General features: G+C 50.0%; 4 protein-coding genes across 4 annotated transcripts; 1 reads left to right on the top strand and 3 right to left on the bottom strand.

The window, feature by feature from the left end:
* Positions 1-688: 688 nt before the first annotated feature.
* On the bottom strand, positions 689-2755 carry ETH_00007350 (M16 family peptidase, putative; the record flags this gene model as incomplete). The annotated part of the gene is made up of 5 exons (XM_013376659.1): positions 689-993; positions 1148-1409; positions 1601-1791; positions 1969-2116; positions 2225-2755. The coding sequence occupies 5 exons, from the start codon at positions 2753-2755 to the stop codon at positions 689-691; spliced, it is 1437 nt and encodes a 478-aa protein (XP_013232113.1).
* A 4093-nt stretch (positions 2756-6848) lies between these two features.
* Positions 6849-9856, bottom strand: ETH_00007355 (uncharacterized protein; the record flags this gene model as incomplete). Its single annotated transcript, XM_013376660.1, has 6 exons — positions 6849-7283; positions 7722-7780; positions 7933-8050; positions 8324-8380; positions 8492-9217; positions 9431-9856. The coding sequence occupies 6 exons, from the start codon at positions 9854-9856 to the stop codon at positions 6849-6851; spliced, it is 1821 nt and encodes a 606-aa protein (XP_013232114.1).
* A 2480-nt stretch (positions 9857-12336) lies between these two features.
* ETH_00007360 (uncharacterized protein) lies at positions 12337-13635 on the bottom strand (the record flags this gene model as incomplete). The annotated part of the gene is made up of 1 exon (XM_013376661.1): positions 12337-13635. One exon carries the CDS (start codon positions 13633-13635, stop codon positions 12337-12339), a length of 1299 nt encoding a protein of 432 aa, XP_013232115.1.
* Positions 13636-16437: 2802 nt separating this feature from the next.
* On the top strand, positions 16438-17487 carry ETH_00007365 (uncharacterized protein; the record flags this gene model as incomplete). The annotated part of the gene is made up of 1 exon (XM_013376662.1): positions 16438-17487. One exon carries the CDS (start codon positions 16438-16440, stop codon positions 17485-17487), a length of 1050 nt encoding a protein of 349 aa, XP_013232116.1.
* Positions 17488-18861: the final 1374 nt, after the last annotated feature.

An 18861-nucleotide genomic window follows, 5' to 3' on the forward strand; every position in this document is an offset into this window, starting at 1 on the left:
GGACTATAAAAGTGTCTCACGCAGCACTGTCCACCATCTATACTGGTTCTAAGTTGTGTACGATGTTCCTCTAGGGATGCTTGCTCTGCCAAGTGATACTATGCCGCCTGCTTCCGCGCCGCATATATCTTATGAAAAAAGTTAGCATCACGCGATGGAATCGCGCCGCACAACAAAGTCAAAAAGCAGCTAACAGACGCCTCATGAAACATGAAATATTTCTTTAAAAACACGCGAGTTTGCTTGGGCTGCCACAAAGCTCAGCTCGGCAAATAGCCGCTAGAGCACGTGAGCAGTCCCTCGGAATAACTTTGCAGGCCGTCAAATTCCTTCTGTTTTTAGCTGCCCTATGCCCAATGCCATTCGCGCTCTAAATAACGGAGCGCTAGATATGGTAGCGAGACCGCCCGCTTGGCCTTCCCCCATTATTGCTGATACTCCTGTTGACCAATCTTCTTGGTCCTTTCGGAAGCCTGAACAGCAGCGCACTGCACTGCCATCGCCCAGGACACGTCGCTTCTCCAAGCAGATGAGTTCCTTTCAACCTGGCAGCGGCAGCGCTTCGGGAGCCGAAGAGAGTGGCAGCTCCCCTTTTAGTCTGCGGCAGGTCGCTAACTCCATGTTGATTCCCACTTCTTGACGACTCCCGGACGTCGCACCACTCTACCAACCAGGATTGTGTGAATACTTAATAGCAAGGCTCGGTGAAGCTGCGACTGCTCCTGCAGTCATCCTCCATCCACTTGGCGACATCTTTGGCGTAGTAAGTGGCTATTGCGTCGGCGCCGGCCCTCCGGAATCCCTTTAGTGTCTCCAGGACGACGGCCTTCTCATTTATCCACCCTTTCTCCGCTGCCGCTTTGATCATTGCATACTCGCCAGACACCTGGTAAACAGCAAGAGGCACGTTTGTCTTCTGGCGGACACGTCGAAGGACGTCCAGGTACGACGACCCCGGCTTCACCATCAACATGTCAGCCCCTTCCTGCACATCTGCAGCTCAGGAACACCCGCAACCCCAAAACCCGAGAAACTTCGTTCAAACTGCGATAAAACTTCAAAACCCAGCAGCAAATTTTACCCTCTGCTTTTTTACTGGTCAAATAAAAGCAGTCGCCCCAACGAAAAACGCAGCTAAGACAAGTACCAAGTTCGGCCTCGCGTTCTGCTTCCAAAGCGTTGGATATGTCCATCTGGTAGGTCTTCTTGTCCCCAGTTCCTTTTAGCGGAGAACCAACGGCATCCCTAAATGGCCCATAGAGAGACGACGCGTATTTGCATGCGTACGACAACACTGAGGTGTCAACACAGCCTTCCATATCCAGTGCTTCACGGATTGCCGTCACCCGACCATCCATCATTTCGCTAGGGCAGACCATGTCCGCTCCAGCTCTAGCCAAGTTGACGGACTGGAGCAAGAAAAAAGCGCACACCGAAAGCACAGGCCATTAAAGCACCCAACAGTGTGGATCAGAGGCTTTACGTACACAGACGTATGCGCAAGTAGCTCTCACTTTGCAAGTGAGCGAGAAACACTTCTTTAATTTCATCACAAAATCTGCTCAAGAGAGTGCGGGCTAACACTCATGCCAGAACTGACCTGCTTGCATATTTGATACACTGTCATGTCATTCAGCACAACTCCTGTCTCCTCATCGACGATCCCATCATGGCCCGAAGTACTGTAGGGGTCCAGCGCAACGTCAGCCAGAACCAGAACGTCTGGAAAGGCTTCTTTGATAGACATGATGGTGCGGGGCATCAGCCCATCTGGGTTGTTGCTTTCTTCTCCTGAGAAAAATTATGCAAAAGTCAAATGTCCGCGAATCAGATGCAGCAATCCCCAACATTCATTGCCCCACCCCAGCTGCAAATCCCCTCTGTATTTTACGGAACCATGGATATAACGCGATCAATCAATTCTTCTGTAGCAACGCATCTGCCGTCTCTGCGTACAATCCTGCTTACCCAAGGGGCTTTTGAGGTCATCATCCACCTTGGGAAAGAGCATGAATGCGTTTATGCCATAGCGCCGCGCGTCTTCAACCTCTTTTAGCACATCCTCGGGACTTAGCCGGCGGTGGCCTGGCAGCGACGGAATCGGAACGCTGCGTTCCTGAAGGAAACCGCATCAAGTGAGCGGCAATTATGATATGTCTAGAAGGCATTTCACAAGGGGCAAAGCCCTCACTTTCAGTGCTCAGCGTTTCACGTGAAGGCTTACTTTGTCGTGCACGAATAGGGGATAAATCAGACTAGAAGGCTTCACAACGTTCTCTTGAACAAGCCGACGTGTCGCACGATCTTTGCGGTTGCGACGAGGGCGAGCTTGTATGGGCAGCCAGACTTCCCCATAATTGTTATTCTCCAAAGGTCCTCTAGGTGCAATCGGATCATACTCTTCGTCGGCATCTGCCGCATCATCCTCTTCATCCTCATCTTCTAAGCCGGCATCGAGTTCCTCGTCCCCCTCGTCTTCATCGTCATCTTCATCTTCGTCCTCGTCAAATCCTTCCAAGAGATCACTTCCAACTCCAAGCGCTCTTTGTTTTGCATCAGTGGGTCTCTTTCCTTTACGATCGTTTCTTGGCACGCTCCCTCTAAGGCCTGTTCGCCCGCCGCCCGCCTCACTAAAGGCCTTTTCCATGGATGCCAATGCACGTGATATGCGCTCCGACACACGGCCCCTTGGTGCATTTGCTGTCTGCCTCCCCATAAGCCGCTGCACAGAACCAGCGCATGATAGCAATGACATGGCAGCTGCTCATGTCAGCGCTTGTCAAGGACAAAGCAGGATCCGAATCCGCAAGGATTATCACAAAACTAACACCAAAAAAAACGTCTCCAAGTTAGACATGAAGAACTTCATTCGCCACAAAGGGTGGAAAAAGAACCAGGCTGCGTCAAAAATGCAGCAACGGCCAACCAAAACGTAGTGCATCACTCCTTCCTGTTGGGGCATATCTGCTGGATGTGTGAAGCGTACAGCTCCCCTGCTTTAGCATCACTGGGCTGTCCAGCTGACTTCTTTGAATTCAGGATCCAACAGGGGCTTCCAGTGAAGAGCCCCCGTGCCGGCGCGAGATGATGCACCGGTGCGTTTGTGTGATGCTGATGACTAAAGGGCAGCTGCCATGTGTTGCATCTGCTGCATCATATCCCGCTGCAGTATCGCAGTTGGTACTCTGCCCGAATGGATCAGACAGTGGAGCGGCTCCTTCGACATTTATCCCTCGTGAGAGTAAGGGCCTAGTACACTGAACGGTCCGTGCCGACTCGTAGGTTCCCACGAGGCACACATACCTCTGGAGCATTTTCTGTCACGTTTTTCCGCCTCCGAATTCATTTGTTTGTGGAACTTTACTGGCACAGGTTGTCACCCGCTGTGCACGCGGGACGGGAACACCACCGGTGGGGGGACAGATGAAAGGAGGTCTTTATATACTACTTTCGGCCGATCGGTCGAGGCAAACAGCTTGAGCCGCTGTGACCCTCTTAGTTCCACATAGAGCTGATCAATATACTTATCTAACGGTAATACTGTGGAAGAAGATATGGCCATTATATCGGATCATGCAAGTCCACAAAAAATGCACATCACGCCGCGCAGCCAGCTCCAACCTCGTTTACTTTATACCAGTCACGTTGTATCCTAAGCACGTCACTTCACTTCTCACAATTTTGCTTCACGTATAGACTCCTTACTTGTGCGCCTGGAGTGACGCGAGCTACAAGAGACCGGGAGCTAACTGAAGTGGGCGCATGTCCTTCAGGCGGCCTATCCCTCATCTGTTGCGCAGCACTGCGACAACGGCAGAACGTTGGCGTTCAACTCTCTATACTATTTTAGCGTGACAAACGTTATCACAAAGCAACAACTCAAGCCCTATAAAAGCAGAGAAACAGCAGGCTTTGCACGCATTAGGCGTACCTGCGGCTGTTGGGTTGGAAAGACTTTGACCCCTCCTACGAAGGCCAAAGGGGTGAGCGTGAGATCACGTGTACGGCTTTTGCATGATGCGCTGCATAGGGGGCTGGGAGAAAGTGAGGCCGGTTGGGCAGCCGGCTGCCTCCTCATCATTGCCGACGACTCCCCAATGAAACTGAACAAAGCCGCCACGGCGGCGGCTCGGAGGCCAGGAACCATCTTTACAATTTCCTTGTGTTCTGGCCACTCTGCTGATGTCTTGCGCAGAGCCTGTCTACCGGTGTTTTGCTTTCCTCTCAAGTGTACGGCTGAATTGTTCCCAGGTTCTAAATGTCCAGAAGCTGGAGCAGGAGACCCGCGTCAGGCTAGAACGACCGCACACAAGCCAGACGACAGCATCCGATGAGCAGCGCAAACAGCTACCGCAGTACCAGAGGGACTATACTGCTGTGATATACAATGGTGGCAATGGCTCAACTAGTCCAACACTGGAGGCAAGTGTGCTTGACCCATAGATTCACTTTGAACGGCCACGGGATGAAGCCGCCCCATAAAGAAAAAGAAACAAAGTGTCGCTTGCTGACTTTTGACATCCGGGTTCATGTAGGTTTGTAGAGGAGACAAGTGGGCTTGCTACTCCCTTTATTGTGTCTCCCTCCCCTGTCTACCCCACAGTCACGTGACGTAGCCTCACACGAGCGAGGGTACGCGTTGGCTGACAAGAACACGAATATGTTGTGTCTGTGGCGTTACAAATGTAACCATGGAAGATTTAAGGGTAAATCGCATTATAGGACGGCAAGGCATGCAGAGTCTCATGGAGCCTGCGGGGCCGTCGCAGCATGCGTGCTGTCCTTAGAACAATACCCGCATGTCTTCAATCTGTCAGCGATGGAATCCAACGAACCTGTGCAATCGAAGTACAGGGAAATTAAGGAAGTAGCTTAACGCTGAGCAAAGAGCCCACCCTGCACCGAACACAGCTCGTCTCGATGACGGCGGAGCAGTTCCGCTTGTCTTCAAAGATACGGATGAAATACACGCCGTTTGTGCCATCTACTTGCAATAATGGCTTATCCAAGTATCAAATGGGTATATGGTGCATATTTACATAATGCTATCAAGTTTCATCACTCTGCTGCTCAGTAGTTGTGTTTGTCGGCATGGCTGTGGCTCGCTACACATTGAGGTAATCTTCAACAGTCCACGGCTTGGACATGGTTTTAAAGCGACAGCTGTAGTGTCTTTAAGCTATTTTATAGCATCCAAGTTTTTCTGTCACACTGTCTAGTCTGGCTTCCAAATGATGCCTCGCGTGCCTTACGAGGCTGTTCCTTAGGCTACCACTGCTTTCCAGAAGCTGTTGTGAAGTGCTCAAAAGTGAAGGTGTTTCCGCTAAACGCATAACAGATGTCAACGTCAAAAAAGAAGCATTTTTTTCGAAGAACTGGTTAGGGGTCCTTCAACTAGGGTTTTTCTTTATATCTAAAGCGCACAAGGGCAATAGCGAACTTTGTGCAGAGCGGGACTCGGGTCCTCCACATGTGGCTCATTCGTTAGGCTCCTTTGTGTCGCTTCAGACATTACTAATGCTTGTTTTGTGTCTTTGTTTAATTTTTGCTGAGCAGCAGAATAGCTGACCAAGAGGGCTACCATGCCGTTAACCGTGAGGTAGGCATTTTGGTGTCCTAGCAACTAGATAACCGAGTGCAAGTGTATTTCCAACTCACAGAGTACATTATTGGAGCCAGATATATGCCTTTCAATTTATGTCAAGTTAGCAATGGGAGGCAGGGCAGTGATAGGGGCCAGAAGTCTCCCTATGGAGAATCAAGGCTGTGCCATAGCTGGTAAAGAAGGCAGGCGGATTCATACGTGTAGCTACTGAGGTGCAGTAGGTTTAGTTAAGTTTCTAAAGGACATATCCAGCCCTATTGTCCTTCCCGCACATCTACCCGTCCCGTGTACAGTTTCATCGGTAAAGTCCCACAATGGACAAGTATACATCGAACTTGTTTCTGGCGTAGGGAAGTTCTACTCATAGATTGTCTCTTTTTACTTTGCCTTTAGCCACTGCGCTGCTAGTGCTGAAGTACTGCTATGGTTCACGGGGAGCTCCTTCGACGAATACGGATTCGTAGTCGGTTAGCTTGGTGCAAAATTCCGGAGCACAGCTATAAGCCCTCCCGGGAGCACGATAGGCCGAAGAGGGAACTCGTTTTTTTTTTAATGGCCGAATAATTGTTCTTATTTGCCTTTGTGAGCTGTAATCCTCTTACACAGCACATGCCTTGACGCAATATGCTTAATGTGGCACGACAGTTCCAGGAGGAACTTTGTTGCTCCCTTTCAAACAACAAAACCAGCGTTTGTCATGGGTGTTTTTCAAGAACAGTAGTGTCCTTTCTCAGCAAGCACAGTACTGAAGGTTTTTTAGGAGTACGTACGTGCGTCTGCCTGTTTGTTCTGTGTCGATAAACGGTATATATGTAGTTGGATTAGCTAACGAAGGGAGATTCAAGAAATGAAGTAGGAGTCGAACCAAACGCCAACAAAGCGTACAACTTGTATGAGTTGGGCGACAACAACGCCCTGCAAGCTACCTTTTCCCCTGAAGCCCTGGGCAGCACTTGCCATGATCGTGGAATGAAGCCACAATTTGAAACATATTGTGGACTGAGGTCTGTCTCACCTGTGTTCTACTTTTACATAGCGTTCTGCGGAGTGTCCTACAGGTGCATTACTGGCGGCCCGGACAGGAATTAGTTCCACTAGTGTGTCCCTGCCACACTTGACCGTTGCCTGAGTGAATGCTGGTCTTGCTGAAGGGGCAATGAGCTCCAGGTTTTAAACTACTGTTGCCAAAGCCTATGCTAAATCTTACGTGGTTGAAGCAGCTGTGGCAGTGACCTGGCCGTGCTTATTTACTTTTGCACACCATTCCGCCTCCCTTGCCGCTGCTGTCTTTCGTTTCATTCAATATTGTGGGCATTCCATCAAGTGCTTCAACGGACGAAGGGCAAGCTTCAGAGCTCATAATCATGCTGTGCATCATCAATCCTCCATCATCAGGGTCATCCCCTGAAAAAACAAGGGACGAATTTGGTGGGGTAATTTTTAAGGATAAATTATTCTCACATGCAAGAGGCGACAGTGCGGGGTCGTCTCCCCGCTGTAGAAGAAGCTTCAAGGTTTCCCAATGGTTTTGTTTATGTAGCTCTTGAGTATCGAAACTGTCTTCAAGTCCAATGTTCCCAGGCTCATTGAACGATGGTAGAAGCTTTAATGTGAATTTATGGCCTTGTTCTCCCCTTCCCAAGGCATAATGAGTTCTTTTTTGAGTCATCTGACTGGACTGCAGCAAACATGCGTCATCAACAGTCTGTATAAGATGCGTAAAGGGGCCCTGTATATAGGAAGTGTGCTGATTTGTCTTCGATTTGTCTGTTTCTTTGGACGTGTTTTGACCGCATGGCTCAAGCTAGGGTGAGCACAATTGTGGGCCTTCGGAGCATGGATATTTTGTGTCAAATGGGGAAAAGATTCTTCTAGCGCATCGGTAGCCCCATTAAAAGGCAGCTTGTAGGAGCTGAACAAGTGTCTCTGCACCGTGCATCTGACGCACCTTTTGTTTCAGTGCAAGAGAACGTTCTTTTTGTCCGCTTTTCCTGACGCTATCCAGGGCACTGCAGAGCTCTGAGTGCATCTGATGAGAGACAGCTCCGTTTGGAGAAATTTGAGGAATCTTCTGCCCATAGAGAGATTCCTTGTAACACGACATACTCGTATTCACCTGCCTGGGCGATGAAATTTGAGAAAATCTCCCCACCCTTTCCACTCTTCTAGTCCACACTGTGGGCAGACGCAAGCAACACAACGCCAGTATACCTGCACAGTGGGACTGAAAAGAATCAACCATTGAAAATTTTGAAAAATCAATCGAGCCGTGTTGCCTTTTCATTTGCTTGCATGAAACCGATAACTGAGAAGTAGAATAGGCTTGCCTGCCTCATCTTCAGACAAGCCCTCGCCATCACTTTCATAAATCTGTCGTTTTTTTTCTATGATACTGCGCAGGAAGAAGCGAGCTAGCAAATACTGCCGCTTCATTTCCTCAATGTCCTGCAGCCGCAGCAAACGGATTACATTGGAAACTTGAGTGCCAGTCCGGCTCCTGCAACAAAACTTGACTGAAGCCATGTGGGACTTAAGTTACCCTTATAGGCTAGTGGTACTAGACACAGCATCTATCTGATAGCAAGAAAATCCCTCTGTAATGTCAGTCATACGCTTCCGCAGCACACTGACCAGAAGAAGCGGACCTCGGTTTCTTTCACTGTGAGCTGAGCACTAGCCTGCTTGGAAGGTGCCGCAGCAAAAGGAAGGAGAACTTACACCAAGGGGATAAGCAAAAAGCTTAGTGGCCAGCCCATGTCTCCCGATGTAGTTGACCTGTTGAGCAAGAAAGTCAAAAAAGGGTCCGCGCATGATATATCTTTTTTAATTTATTGCTACAGTCTCTATGCGAAAACACAGCAGTGTAGTAAAGGACATTGGACTCGCCTTCCATGCGTTCTGATGAATGTACAGCCCTCGGACGCCGCTCTGAGGCTTTTTTCCAGCCTTTTGTCGTTTCGTCCTTTTCACTGTTGTTTTCAATGCCGTCAGAGAACCGAGCTCTCGGAATGCATTGGCCGCAATACTAACAGATTGCCGCTCAGGGCATTCGCCTTCAGATTGATGTGTAGCCACGGCTGCTTCTGCACCGCCACCAGCTGTCTGAGCACTTGTTGATTTCATGTAGACTTCCTGATGCAGCGGCTTACTGCCAGGTTCGGGGCAGTGGCCACACTTCCCTTTTGCATCTGCGCAGATATATTCGTGGATGAAGTGCGGTAGGCTAGTGTTGTCTTGATCTAGAGTCTCCAGGCCCCAGTAGGTCCCAGATTCCTTATTATTGCACGTTCCAGCTAGATGCTCAATTGTGAAATTCCGAGCAGAGTCGCACTGCCTGGTTCTATAGTCTGCTGCCTTGCCCTGTGCGCTGGTGGGCCCATGCTTGTTTTCTGCTCGCGATTGAAAATGTGGTCCAGTTCCAACTAGAGACAGTCCTTGAGGCTTGCTCATGAGCTCTGAGACGTCCATTGCCTTATGCTTAGTGTGAATCTTTAGCCGCATCAGTATTCTGATAGCTTCGCGTGTTTCATCGTCTGTTGGCAATCGGGCAGTTTGCGAAACGAAATTTCGCGACCACTCGCACAGCAACCTCGCTCTTTCATATCCATACAACTGGAAACAGTCACGCAAAAGCGCAGCCGATGGAACCCATTCAGCACGCAAAGTACAAAGAACCACTCTACGGCCAACCAGTTGGTGCTACAGGTTGTGGGGAAGGCCAACAAGGGCGTTAGCAGTGTTAGATATTCTTCTGTCAATCGGTTAGACTACGGAGCGTCGAGTGCTTAACAGGCTAGTTCTAAAAGGAAACAGGGAAAAGCACACCTTGCAGGAAAAAGACCGTTGCCTTTTGCTGCCGTCAACCATGAGCTCCGACCGCCAAGCCATTTTATTCGCATGAAAATACAATCTACCAGCCACAGCCCTCTGGCCATTAGATGGGCCGACGCGAGCTGCTGTATAACCAGATTTATGAAAAGCTGAGGCTCTCTGCACTGTTTCAGCAGCCTGAAGGCCTAGCACGGCAACGAATTTCCCTGGCGCTTCTCTAGCCTCCACTGTTTTCATTTCTTTAGACTTTTTATGTATCAGCGGCCTTCGTGGGCTTCCCAGTGTCCTGTGTTTTCTGTTCCTCTTTGCAGGTCGGAGCACTGACCCAATTTCCCCAGCTTGCTCGTGGACTCCCGTAAAGGCCAGTGAAGTAGACGGCCACGTATGGTCCTGTTCAAATGCAGCGTCTAGTCCGGCCATAGTTTCATGAGGAAATGTCGCTCTTTCGTGGTAGAGCTGTTGACAACTGGGTTGCGTCTTATTCCACTGAGCCGCTGATGTCCTGCTGCAGGAGTTTATTTGCGATACGTTGTGCGACACAACTCGTCTCATGCTCTTTGGGGGCGTTCCGAGGCAAGGCGACTCTATGCACCAGCCAGTGGCGCCAACGGCACCTCTTGGGAACTGCTGAGACCGTGGCTCTGAGTCAACTCCAGGCAATTGGGAAAAGTCGCTGGGAATGGCTTGAGGCGAAAGGGGAGAGAGCGCATTTAGTGCATCCGTGGAACTGTTGCGTCCTTCTTCCTGCTTAAACGCACTGTTGACACAATGTGGAGGGGGAAAGTTGAAAATGGAATGAGTTGCAGCGACAAGGACTGAACTACCCTGCTTCGAGCAGGCAGAACAGTCAAAGTGGCAGGGTGCCTGCTTTGTGGAATGGGGTCCTCTAGGCATTTTCTTTGGTCGCTTGGAGAAGCCTCTTTCCTCAGCTCTGTGTTGGGACCGTGAGATTGTGGCACCGATGCTTCTGAAAACATCCATCGCAGCCTAACGAGCAGCCGTACGTTTAGAAGACCCTCAGGCTACTCCAGGAAAGAGCTGTACCGACGTAAGGTCAATGCAGTGACCCTGACGGGAAGGTGTACAATGTACAGCGCACACTACAGCGAAGTGAGAAATTCGAACCGGACGACAAATTTCGCCGTTGCTTCCACTGTAATCGCTATTTTTAACCTGTACCAACAGAAGTAAGTTGCGTGATCTGCATTTACGAAGTAAGAGAGAAAGCGAGGGTTGCATTGCCTACGTCTGGAGTGCCGGATGGTCAAACCGTTGCCAAACGTTCTCAAGGGAGCAGGTGGCAGTCTCCTAGGCTTTATTACCGTCCCCCAAATGCTTTTTGCTCGGATTGTTGGATAATTTTCGGTCTTTGGTACCTGAAGAAATAGAAACTCACAAAAACGGCGTCTTGACCGACACATTTTAAGCACATTTCGAGGCGTTGCTGTGCCCGCAAGCTATGCATCAGTCTTTAGTACACGCAAATATAAAAGCTCACAAAAATCGGGGTTCTTAACGGAAAATTATGACGTGGTGATGAACTGAGGTCGCTGCTGCAACTGTGACCAAACACGCTGATGAACACAAGAAAGCATGTGCCAGGAACTTAAGACATCCAAACACATAAGGCATGCACACAAATTCTTTTAGATGGGAATAGGGATTTTTAGCGAAGAACTAGTCTCGCAAGAAGTAAGGGGGGTGGGCATGTTTGAGACCAGCCTTAAACACCTTCGCTGCAAATGCTTAGCAAGCCAAAAGCAGGGATGAGGAAATTATTAAAACTATTAGCGTCATGGCAGACACTGCTTCTAAATATTGAAAACAAAGTGTGGAGTTGATCTGAGCTGGTGGTCCATCGTCCAACCTGCACAGGCGACCACCGTGTCCGCTCATCCACGCTTGGTATTCATCCTGAACTACAGCAGCAGTACGCTACAATGAAGCTCAAAAAAACCAAGATTGTGTCGACTAATAGCGCAATTATTGATAGTGATATCTACTGGCTGAGGCGCGGTGGGGAAATAATGCGGCAAGGTCTTCTTGTAGCGGGTGAGTGACCCTGTGCTCGTTGCCCCGAAGGGAACGACCATGTCTGACAGCAGTTGAACCAAAGTGGCATTCCAAGGCTAAAAACGTCACACCTCAAGTATTTCTATCCTAGATACAATCCGTTCTCTGCGTTTGGTGCCCCACCAGGGACCCCTGTTGCTAAGGCCAGCCAGTGTCTTCATCACGCAGTTGCCTATTGCCAGCTGTAGTGCTGAGCCCAGCATGGCAAGGGACGCAGCAGGCCTTACAACTGACGCCTATATTCAAGTATGTGTATGTCATAAAGGCCAGCTTATTGCCCACAAAGCTTAGCATCCAGGTAGAAACGATACGAGCCGTCAATCTTCCCACCGAACCCCACGCTGGCAGCTTTAGAATGTTCCATATTCTCTTGCTTCCTGATAAGTCCTTCAATCAAACATGCTTTTTGCTACTGCATACACTACAAACTAATATCGAGTGCTGGAGCGAATACCAGTGGACCTCAGCTGAAACTGAAATAACCGAGGCGGCGCGCAGCAACAGTTCAAGCACAGGCGCGCATTCGTTCTCCTAGGGAAACGTACGCCAGTGGTGGCGTCAATTTTTGGTAGGAAGCTTCCATATGCAAAAGTCCCATACAGGCCATACCATGCTTCTAGTGGCACAACTAGAAAAAACATTGTAAAACGGAGTGCTCCCATGAGGAGCTTCACTGTCAACCCAACTCTAGCAGCCAAAAAACGATTGAAACAGTTTCAGAGAACAATTCCATCCAGTTCTTATGGCCATAATACAGATTCCGTAGTCTGTAAGAAAAAACGCTGTTCGAGTGATTTGGCCGCTTCTGTGCAACGCGCATCCCCAAGTTAGAGCCTCCTAAGGAGCACTGACGTCACCACTTGCCCTTCCACTCCTCCAAATTTGAACGAGCGATGCGGTAAAAACCCAACTCGTTCAAAGGGTGGGCTTCCACGAGCAGAGCTGTGCTCGCTGTCCTCTGCGACCAGTCCTTTACACTCTTGTGGAACTGGCGTTCTGGACTCTCGCTTAGTGGGCTTAAGTGAGACTTCAGCAGTGTCACGATGCGGCAACTTTGACTCTGGTGTGGAGCAAAACAAAGAGTCAAGTTCCTCCAGCGTGCAGTTGCAAGAAGTAAGGAAGAGTAGCCCATACGGCGGCATTAGCCGGTGGACGCACTGTACGTACTGCTCTGGAGTGTGCATAAGACAAAAAACGTCAAAGGTTCCCTTATCAAACACAACAGGAAAAGGCGGAAGAGTACTGGCCGGCTCGCATGAACACGAAACCACATCGCAGCTTTCCTCTTCGCTGTCCGCTGCACCATTTTGTTTGGACACTTTCCGCAGCTCGTACGCTTTTCCGCAGCAGCAGATGCAAGGATGCTGTCCCTTCTGTATTTCTAATCCCTCTTCCGGCTTGAGATCTCTCAAGTCTGCCTGTCTTAGGCAAATGTGCGGGGATTTATCGCTGCTGACCTTGGGACATATTCCCCACAAGTTGCACCGCGCCAGTTGAATGGCGCTGCGAGAATAGTCAACGCCTGCCAGGCGCTCAAAACCGTACCGACGAAGTCTAGCGAGAAACTGGCCACCGCCGCAGCCCAAGTCCAACACTGGGAGCTTAGTAAATTCTTGAGAAATCCGAGGCCCCATCCCCTGGCACCAATCACACTTGCCGCCAGCACAGGCATCAGTTTCGCTAGTATCTGCTCTGCGTAGTGCATGCACCCGACGAAAGAACGGCTCTAATAGGTGGCCTTTGGAACATTTCAGAGTGTTAAGGACCCAGGTGGCAATCTTCGCGCACTCCGGACCGAACCATTCCTCGCCGTCTACCGAGCAGCTGTCACTACTCCTTCTGCTGCTGCACCTGCTACTGCTCCTGCTACTGCTCCTGCTGTTACATTCTCTTTTATGCTCGTTGCCGTGTCCAAAACTCGAGCGGTAGGCTTTTCTTGTCCGTGCGTTAGTCAGTTCCCTCTGATATATTTCTTCCCACGTTGAGTGGAAAGCGTGGCGAGACAGCTCACCATCCTCCATATCTTGCCTTGTAGATCCCTCTACTCTGTTGTGTTCTTCGGAGCCATGCCTTGCTCTATTCTCACGAGGCTGCGCCTCGAAGATCTCGCCAGTTTCGCTTTGCATAGCGTGACCTGCTACGAGTACCGAGAGAAAGAGTAGAGCACACTTAGGTGGAAAAAGCGTTCCCCCTTACTATGCAGAACCTAAAAATGGAAAAGGCAAGTTTTTAAAGCAAAGTAAATATACAGATCGATTAGCGTGGCCTGGAGCCAACGTCCGTAAGGCCATCGGGGCCCCATGTGGGGCCCCCATACCCCAAGAGAATTCGATTAAACGCTGCTTATGAGGTATAGCCGAATGGCTGGTACGTATTATCAGGATATCGAGCACTTTAACAAATCTACCGTCTAGGGGATGGGTAGGGTGTACGTCTTAAGTAAGGCTACCACGACGGTGTCCTGGTACCGTTGTAAATAATTCGTTGTTTGGAGGTATGTTGAAAGAAGAGATACTCCGAGCCCCAGTCCCTTTGCTGTAGAAATAAGCTGATGCAAATTCATCATTTAGATGCTTAGTATGTTTTTTCGTAGTACTCTTTTCTAGCGGGAACACTGCGCGGTGGCACGGTATTCATCGCTGCGCAGACGTGCCCTAAGCAGAATCTCAGACTAGCCAAACACGCAGTAAACTCCGTCATTTGGTTCATCTTTTTTATGCAGAAAAAACATGCAGGTACTCCGATTTGTGCTGGGTTAAGAAGAAGTAGCTGTGCACGTCCGCCAAACTGGTGTATCCGAACATCTAGGGAACTGCATGATACGGTTATCCGGAAATCCTGGAAACTGCTACGCAGAGTATGGCTGACAATTGTGGTGAAAAGCCTTGAAGATTGAGGGCCATGTGGAGCTCAGATGATGTATTCTCACCATCAGCACTAAGCGAGAAAACGCTCGATTTCGTGCTATGCTGCTGCAGTTTATGAACAGCCACTTGAGGCGCAAATCTCTTTGAGTGGTACGTGAATACGGCTAATAAAAATGCCCAGCTTAGGAAGGAATAAATAGACTTCGGGGTATTGAGCAGAATGGCACAGCATACTTCGGGAACGCAGAAAATTCAGGCGAACTCCGGCTCCGTTGCAGATATCAAAGGCCGTTCACCCGCACTGTGAAGAGTGTATCGTCGAGAGATGTGGGGAGAACGCAATTGAAGACAAATGCGCCCCTAGCTTGACAATGCCCTTAGGTCATTTTCAACTGACAGGCTGAATCGATGCCTGATCTCGATTATTTTCACTGAAAGCATCAAAAGCATCACATGAATCAGCTCTCTGCTCCGTGATGAAGAGTGTGGCTCTGTGGAATAGAAGTGTTGCAACAGTTAGTTTATTGTTACGGAAGTTGATGAAATGCTGGTGGCGAGAACATTTGTGAAAATATGGAAGATGTGGTGGCGCTAACAAGAGCAAAAACGCTTTTCCTGGCCGCCAAGCTCTCGCTCTAACACTAAAGGTAAAAGGAAAGAAGGCTAGATGGCTTCTGGTGCGTTTGTCTTTGGGTAAGAATTTCTGTATCAAGGGCTGGGAATGGCCAGAGCTCAAGTGCACTGCCGGCTGCAGCGTTGTCTAGCTTACCTTTGGTTACATCTCTCTAAACGCAGAGCCCAGAAAGGTTGGCATTTCGTGCAGCTAGGTCTCTGACATATTTAGGGCAATGACGCGCTAGCATAGGCTCAGACCCTGATGTGATGAGTGAGCTGTCGGCCCCTTAAACACTTTCTGTACTGCTAGCGAATTTCATTGCATTGTCTCGCAACTTGCTGCACTAATTGGCGAAGATGTTATTTTGCTCGTCAGCAGTACTGCGCTGTTGCTCGTCACCGAACTCAATATTCGCGATGGCAGCTATCTGCTGGGGTTGTCAATTAGGGACAGAGACAGGGTGTATTGCGTGACAGCTTGAATGCTCACTAGGGAGCTTCTGATGGCTTCATGTAGGGTTTTGTTAGTCACCGTCCGCCGATTGCTGATGCCAAGCTGTGGAGCTGTCACACGAGGCCAGCAATGCGCTGGGCGGGACTCTACGGATTACCTAGATTTGTCTGTATGTTTTTGAAAACTCGACACGAATGTTTCCTCACTCGTGAATGAACGCTGTTGCTGTTCACGAGCTGCGTCTCGATATTCGCAGGCATGGAGAGTTCCAGAGGAGTCCGCTAGCACCCATAAACCATGGGCGGCAACGCCTTTAACTGGAAGAAGCATAGCCTTCTAGATAAACTCGCAGCATTGTACCATGCTAAATAGAAGTTTTGTAGCTTTATGTGGGAGCCAACACTTAGACACTTCCCCACGGGCTCCCCCCTTCCCCTGCTTGCCCAGCCAGATGAATGCAGCCCCCGAAAGTTCAACAATCGTAATACGCAGAATTATATTTGGAACTTCAACGTATGAAGTAAGATTCACTTGGAGCGTTAACCATTGTTTTAAAGGGGACAACTTCACGAGATACCTCCCGGGGGGTCCGGCCACCCGCCGCTGTCCAGCTCTCCGCGAACTTCGTTTTTTTCTAAACCTCCGTAATTGTTTTAAGTTCCTTGATTTTATTCCTTTGAAATCAAATGGAGAGCTACACGCATGTGAGGTAGCCCTTCCGCATATAGGAGCTCATTCTGTTTTTGTCTTCACCTGTGTAGTGCACGATCACGCAGTCACATAAGCAGCCGCATCACGTAACTCTCACGTTGCTGCCAAGGGTGAATGAGCCAGCTATCAAGAAGCCGTAAGAAGGAGGCTAGAATCTGAGTTGGAAGGAAAGGGGGAGGAGTCGGCGTACTCGCGGTGGAATTCACATTGCGCGGCTGCAGAGGGCTAGGTGAAAAAAAGAGTGCCTCTCGCCATCATTGACGCTCTCTGCATGCAGACCCATGGCTACCTCCCCTCCATCTGAGGCACAGCAGGCCACTGTTCCATCCTTGCCCCTGCCAGTACCTCGTGTGCGACTTCGCCTGGACCGGCGGCTGCTCCTGGTCTATGGGTTGCTGCTTTTGGATGTCGCGATGATTGGGATAACTTCACTGCAGCACGTATGGCAGCCGGCTAATCTTATAGACAAGGTTCTGCAGAACCACAGCGCCCCACTGCACGCAGACATGTCGTCTCACTTGCCTGCCCTGCAGCCGCAGCTACCAGTGGCTGTCAAGCGGGAACTCGGGATGTCTTGCTGCTGCGGCTGGCTGGCCTTGGCTGTGATGGGTATACTCTCCTTGCTCGTGTCTTATTCACCCTCGTGTCTAGATACTGTTTCCACGGCCGCATCCGCGTCGGCCAAGGAGAGCTGTAGAGGTCAGGGCTCACGAACAACGACAACGGCCCGCCGTAATCGCCCAATTGCTGTACAAACGAAGAACTTTGGGAAATGCGGAGCGTGTTTGCGCACAGTAGAAGAGGTAGAGCTTCAGGTAAAGCTCAAGTACCTTCTTGTGGCGGTCGCGTCCTTTTGCGTCTTTTTTGCCCTCAACCTGATCGTGCAGATCCACGGGCGGTTCCAACAGAGCAAAGTGACTGTGGCTGCTCTTAAGACATTCGCAGCGGAAAACACGGAGAATGCGCAGATGATCTCTTCCCCTGGCCTGTACGGGCTCGAACAGAGAGACCCTCAGGGTTTCCCTTATGAAGCGAAACAAAGCAGCAGAGTGGATGGGGTATACAGCGCCTCTGATACCAAAGGTGGCGCGCAGCTGTTTGTTGGTGAGATGCCATCACAGGACACGTTCTTTTCTCAAGGCGTTCACCCTCAGTCCCCTTCATACTTCTACTGGAGAGATTTCCGCTTCTGGATGGAGCTCGGGAGAGAGTGCTTTCTAGACGGGGAAATTCAGCTCTCCGGCTTGTGGGTGGTGCTGCACTTGGCAGCGCTGTTGGGGGGCCGTGGTTTTCTTCGCTCGCCCCCAGCAATGCACGTTAGTGCAGAGTGATGAGTGGCATGACACGGAAAGCTGGAAGAAACGAACACCAACCTTCCGCGCGGCCTTACCGCTGGCAAGGCGGCAAACGAAGACACACGGATTTACGCTGCTGTTGCAGGCTGCTAAAGGACAGAGAATTCTGTCTGCAGGCGTGACCCTGCGCTGTTCCTCTCGAGCAGGTGGCACGGCTCATGCTCTAGAACCGTGCAAAAGGGATGCAGTAGATTCCTTTTTGTGGAGCGCGCAGGAACAAGCTTCCTTCTCACTCGGGTCCCCCTGGCCTTAATGTATGAGAGTCAATCAATGTATGTCATATGAGGTAAATACCATGTGCGTGCAGCTGGCTGCTGGATAGATGCCCACGAATACAACGGTATGCTTTCAGTTCTCGAAAAGTGATTTTGCGTGTCATGTGCATAATGGTGAATCGACACGCGCTCCCTCCATGACTACCTCTTCAATTGCGTCGGGCTGCGCTGCAGCTGCTTGCGAAAAGCTCCATGTTCGCATGAAGTGTGCAGCAATGCCCGCGTTTGTTTGAACACAACCTGCCCAAGCATGTAACACTTTACGAGTCACTTCCTTCCGTTTTGCTCTCAATTTTCGCAGGGACCCGCAAAATGCTCCCATGTATCGCGTATGCGGCTCTCCACGTAGCGGCTCCCGGAAGTGGCAGACATAAGTCCTCAACCTATTGCGTCTGGTATAACTAGCCGGGAGCTATTGGGTGTAATGCGTAGGTGGGAAGTCACCGCTGTTGATACCGTCAAAAGTTTGGCAGAAGAAGTGTAAAAGTCACAACAAGCGTTCTCCTGTCAGTGCAAGCTCCGCCGTATCTCGCCAGCGTGCGCAACGCAACAAAATACGCTGCACTATTTGCTATGTGCAAGGAGAGCGCAAAACAGCCACAGCAGTGGTGCACGGAAACCCAGCAGGCACACGAAATAGCCCGCGTTGAATCTCGTGCAGTAAAGAGCGCCACTAAAAATTCAGTTGGCGCCACCCTACCCATCTAATCTAACGTAGTGTTGCCTGTGCAGCTGGCTGTCTCAGCAGCCGTGAAGCACTTTGAGCCTCTGCTGAAGCACTGCGCCGCATCCCTTTCAGGCTGGGAAGACAGCACTGAACTACTGCGCCTTGTGCCATGAACGCTACGTGTGTCTATGGGTGTTTGTGCGTGTATGTATGTCTATCTGAAATGTTTGGCTCAGTCCGCTGTGCGTCGTCACTTTGGTACTATAAGCATTTCCGACAGAATGGCCACTCAAAAACAGCCAAGGGTATATGCGTGTCCGGAAAAGGTTATTCCCCTCCTCCCCTTGGTCACCAGGCCTTCCTTCAATTGCGTGCCAGTACCCTGTAACGTAGACACAGCTCAGCAGC

Source organism: Eimeria tenella, genomic scaffold (assembly GCF_000499545.2).
Source record: "Eimeria tenella Houghton genomic scaffold, Eth_scaff39, whole genome shotgun sequence".
NCBI lineage: Eukaryota > Apicomplexa > Conoidasida > Eucoccidiorida > Eimeriidae > Eimeria > Eimeria tenella.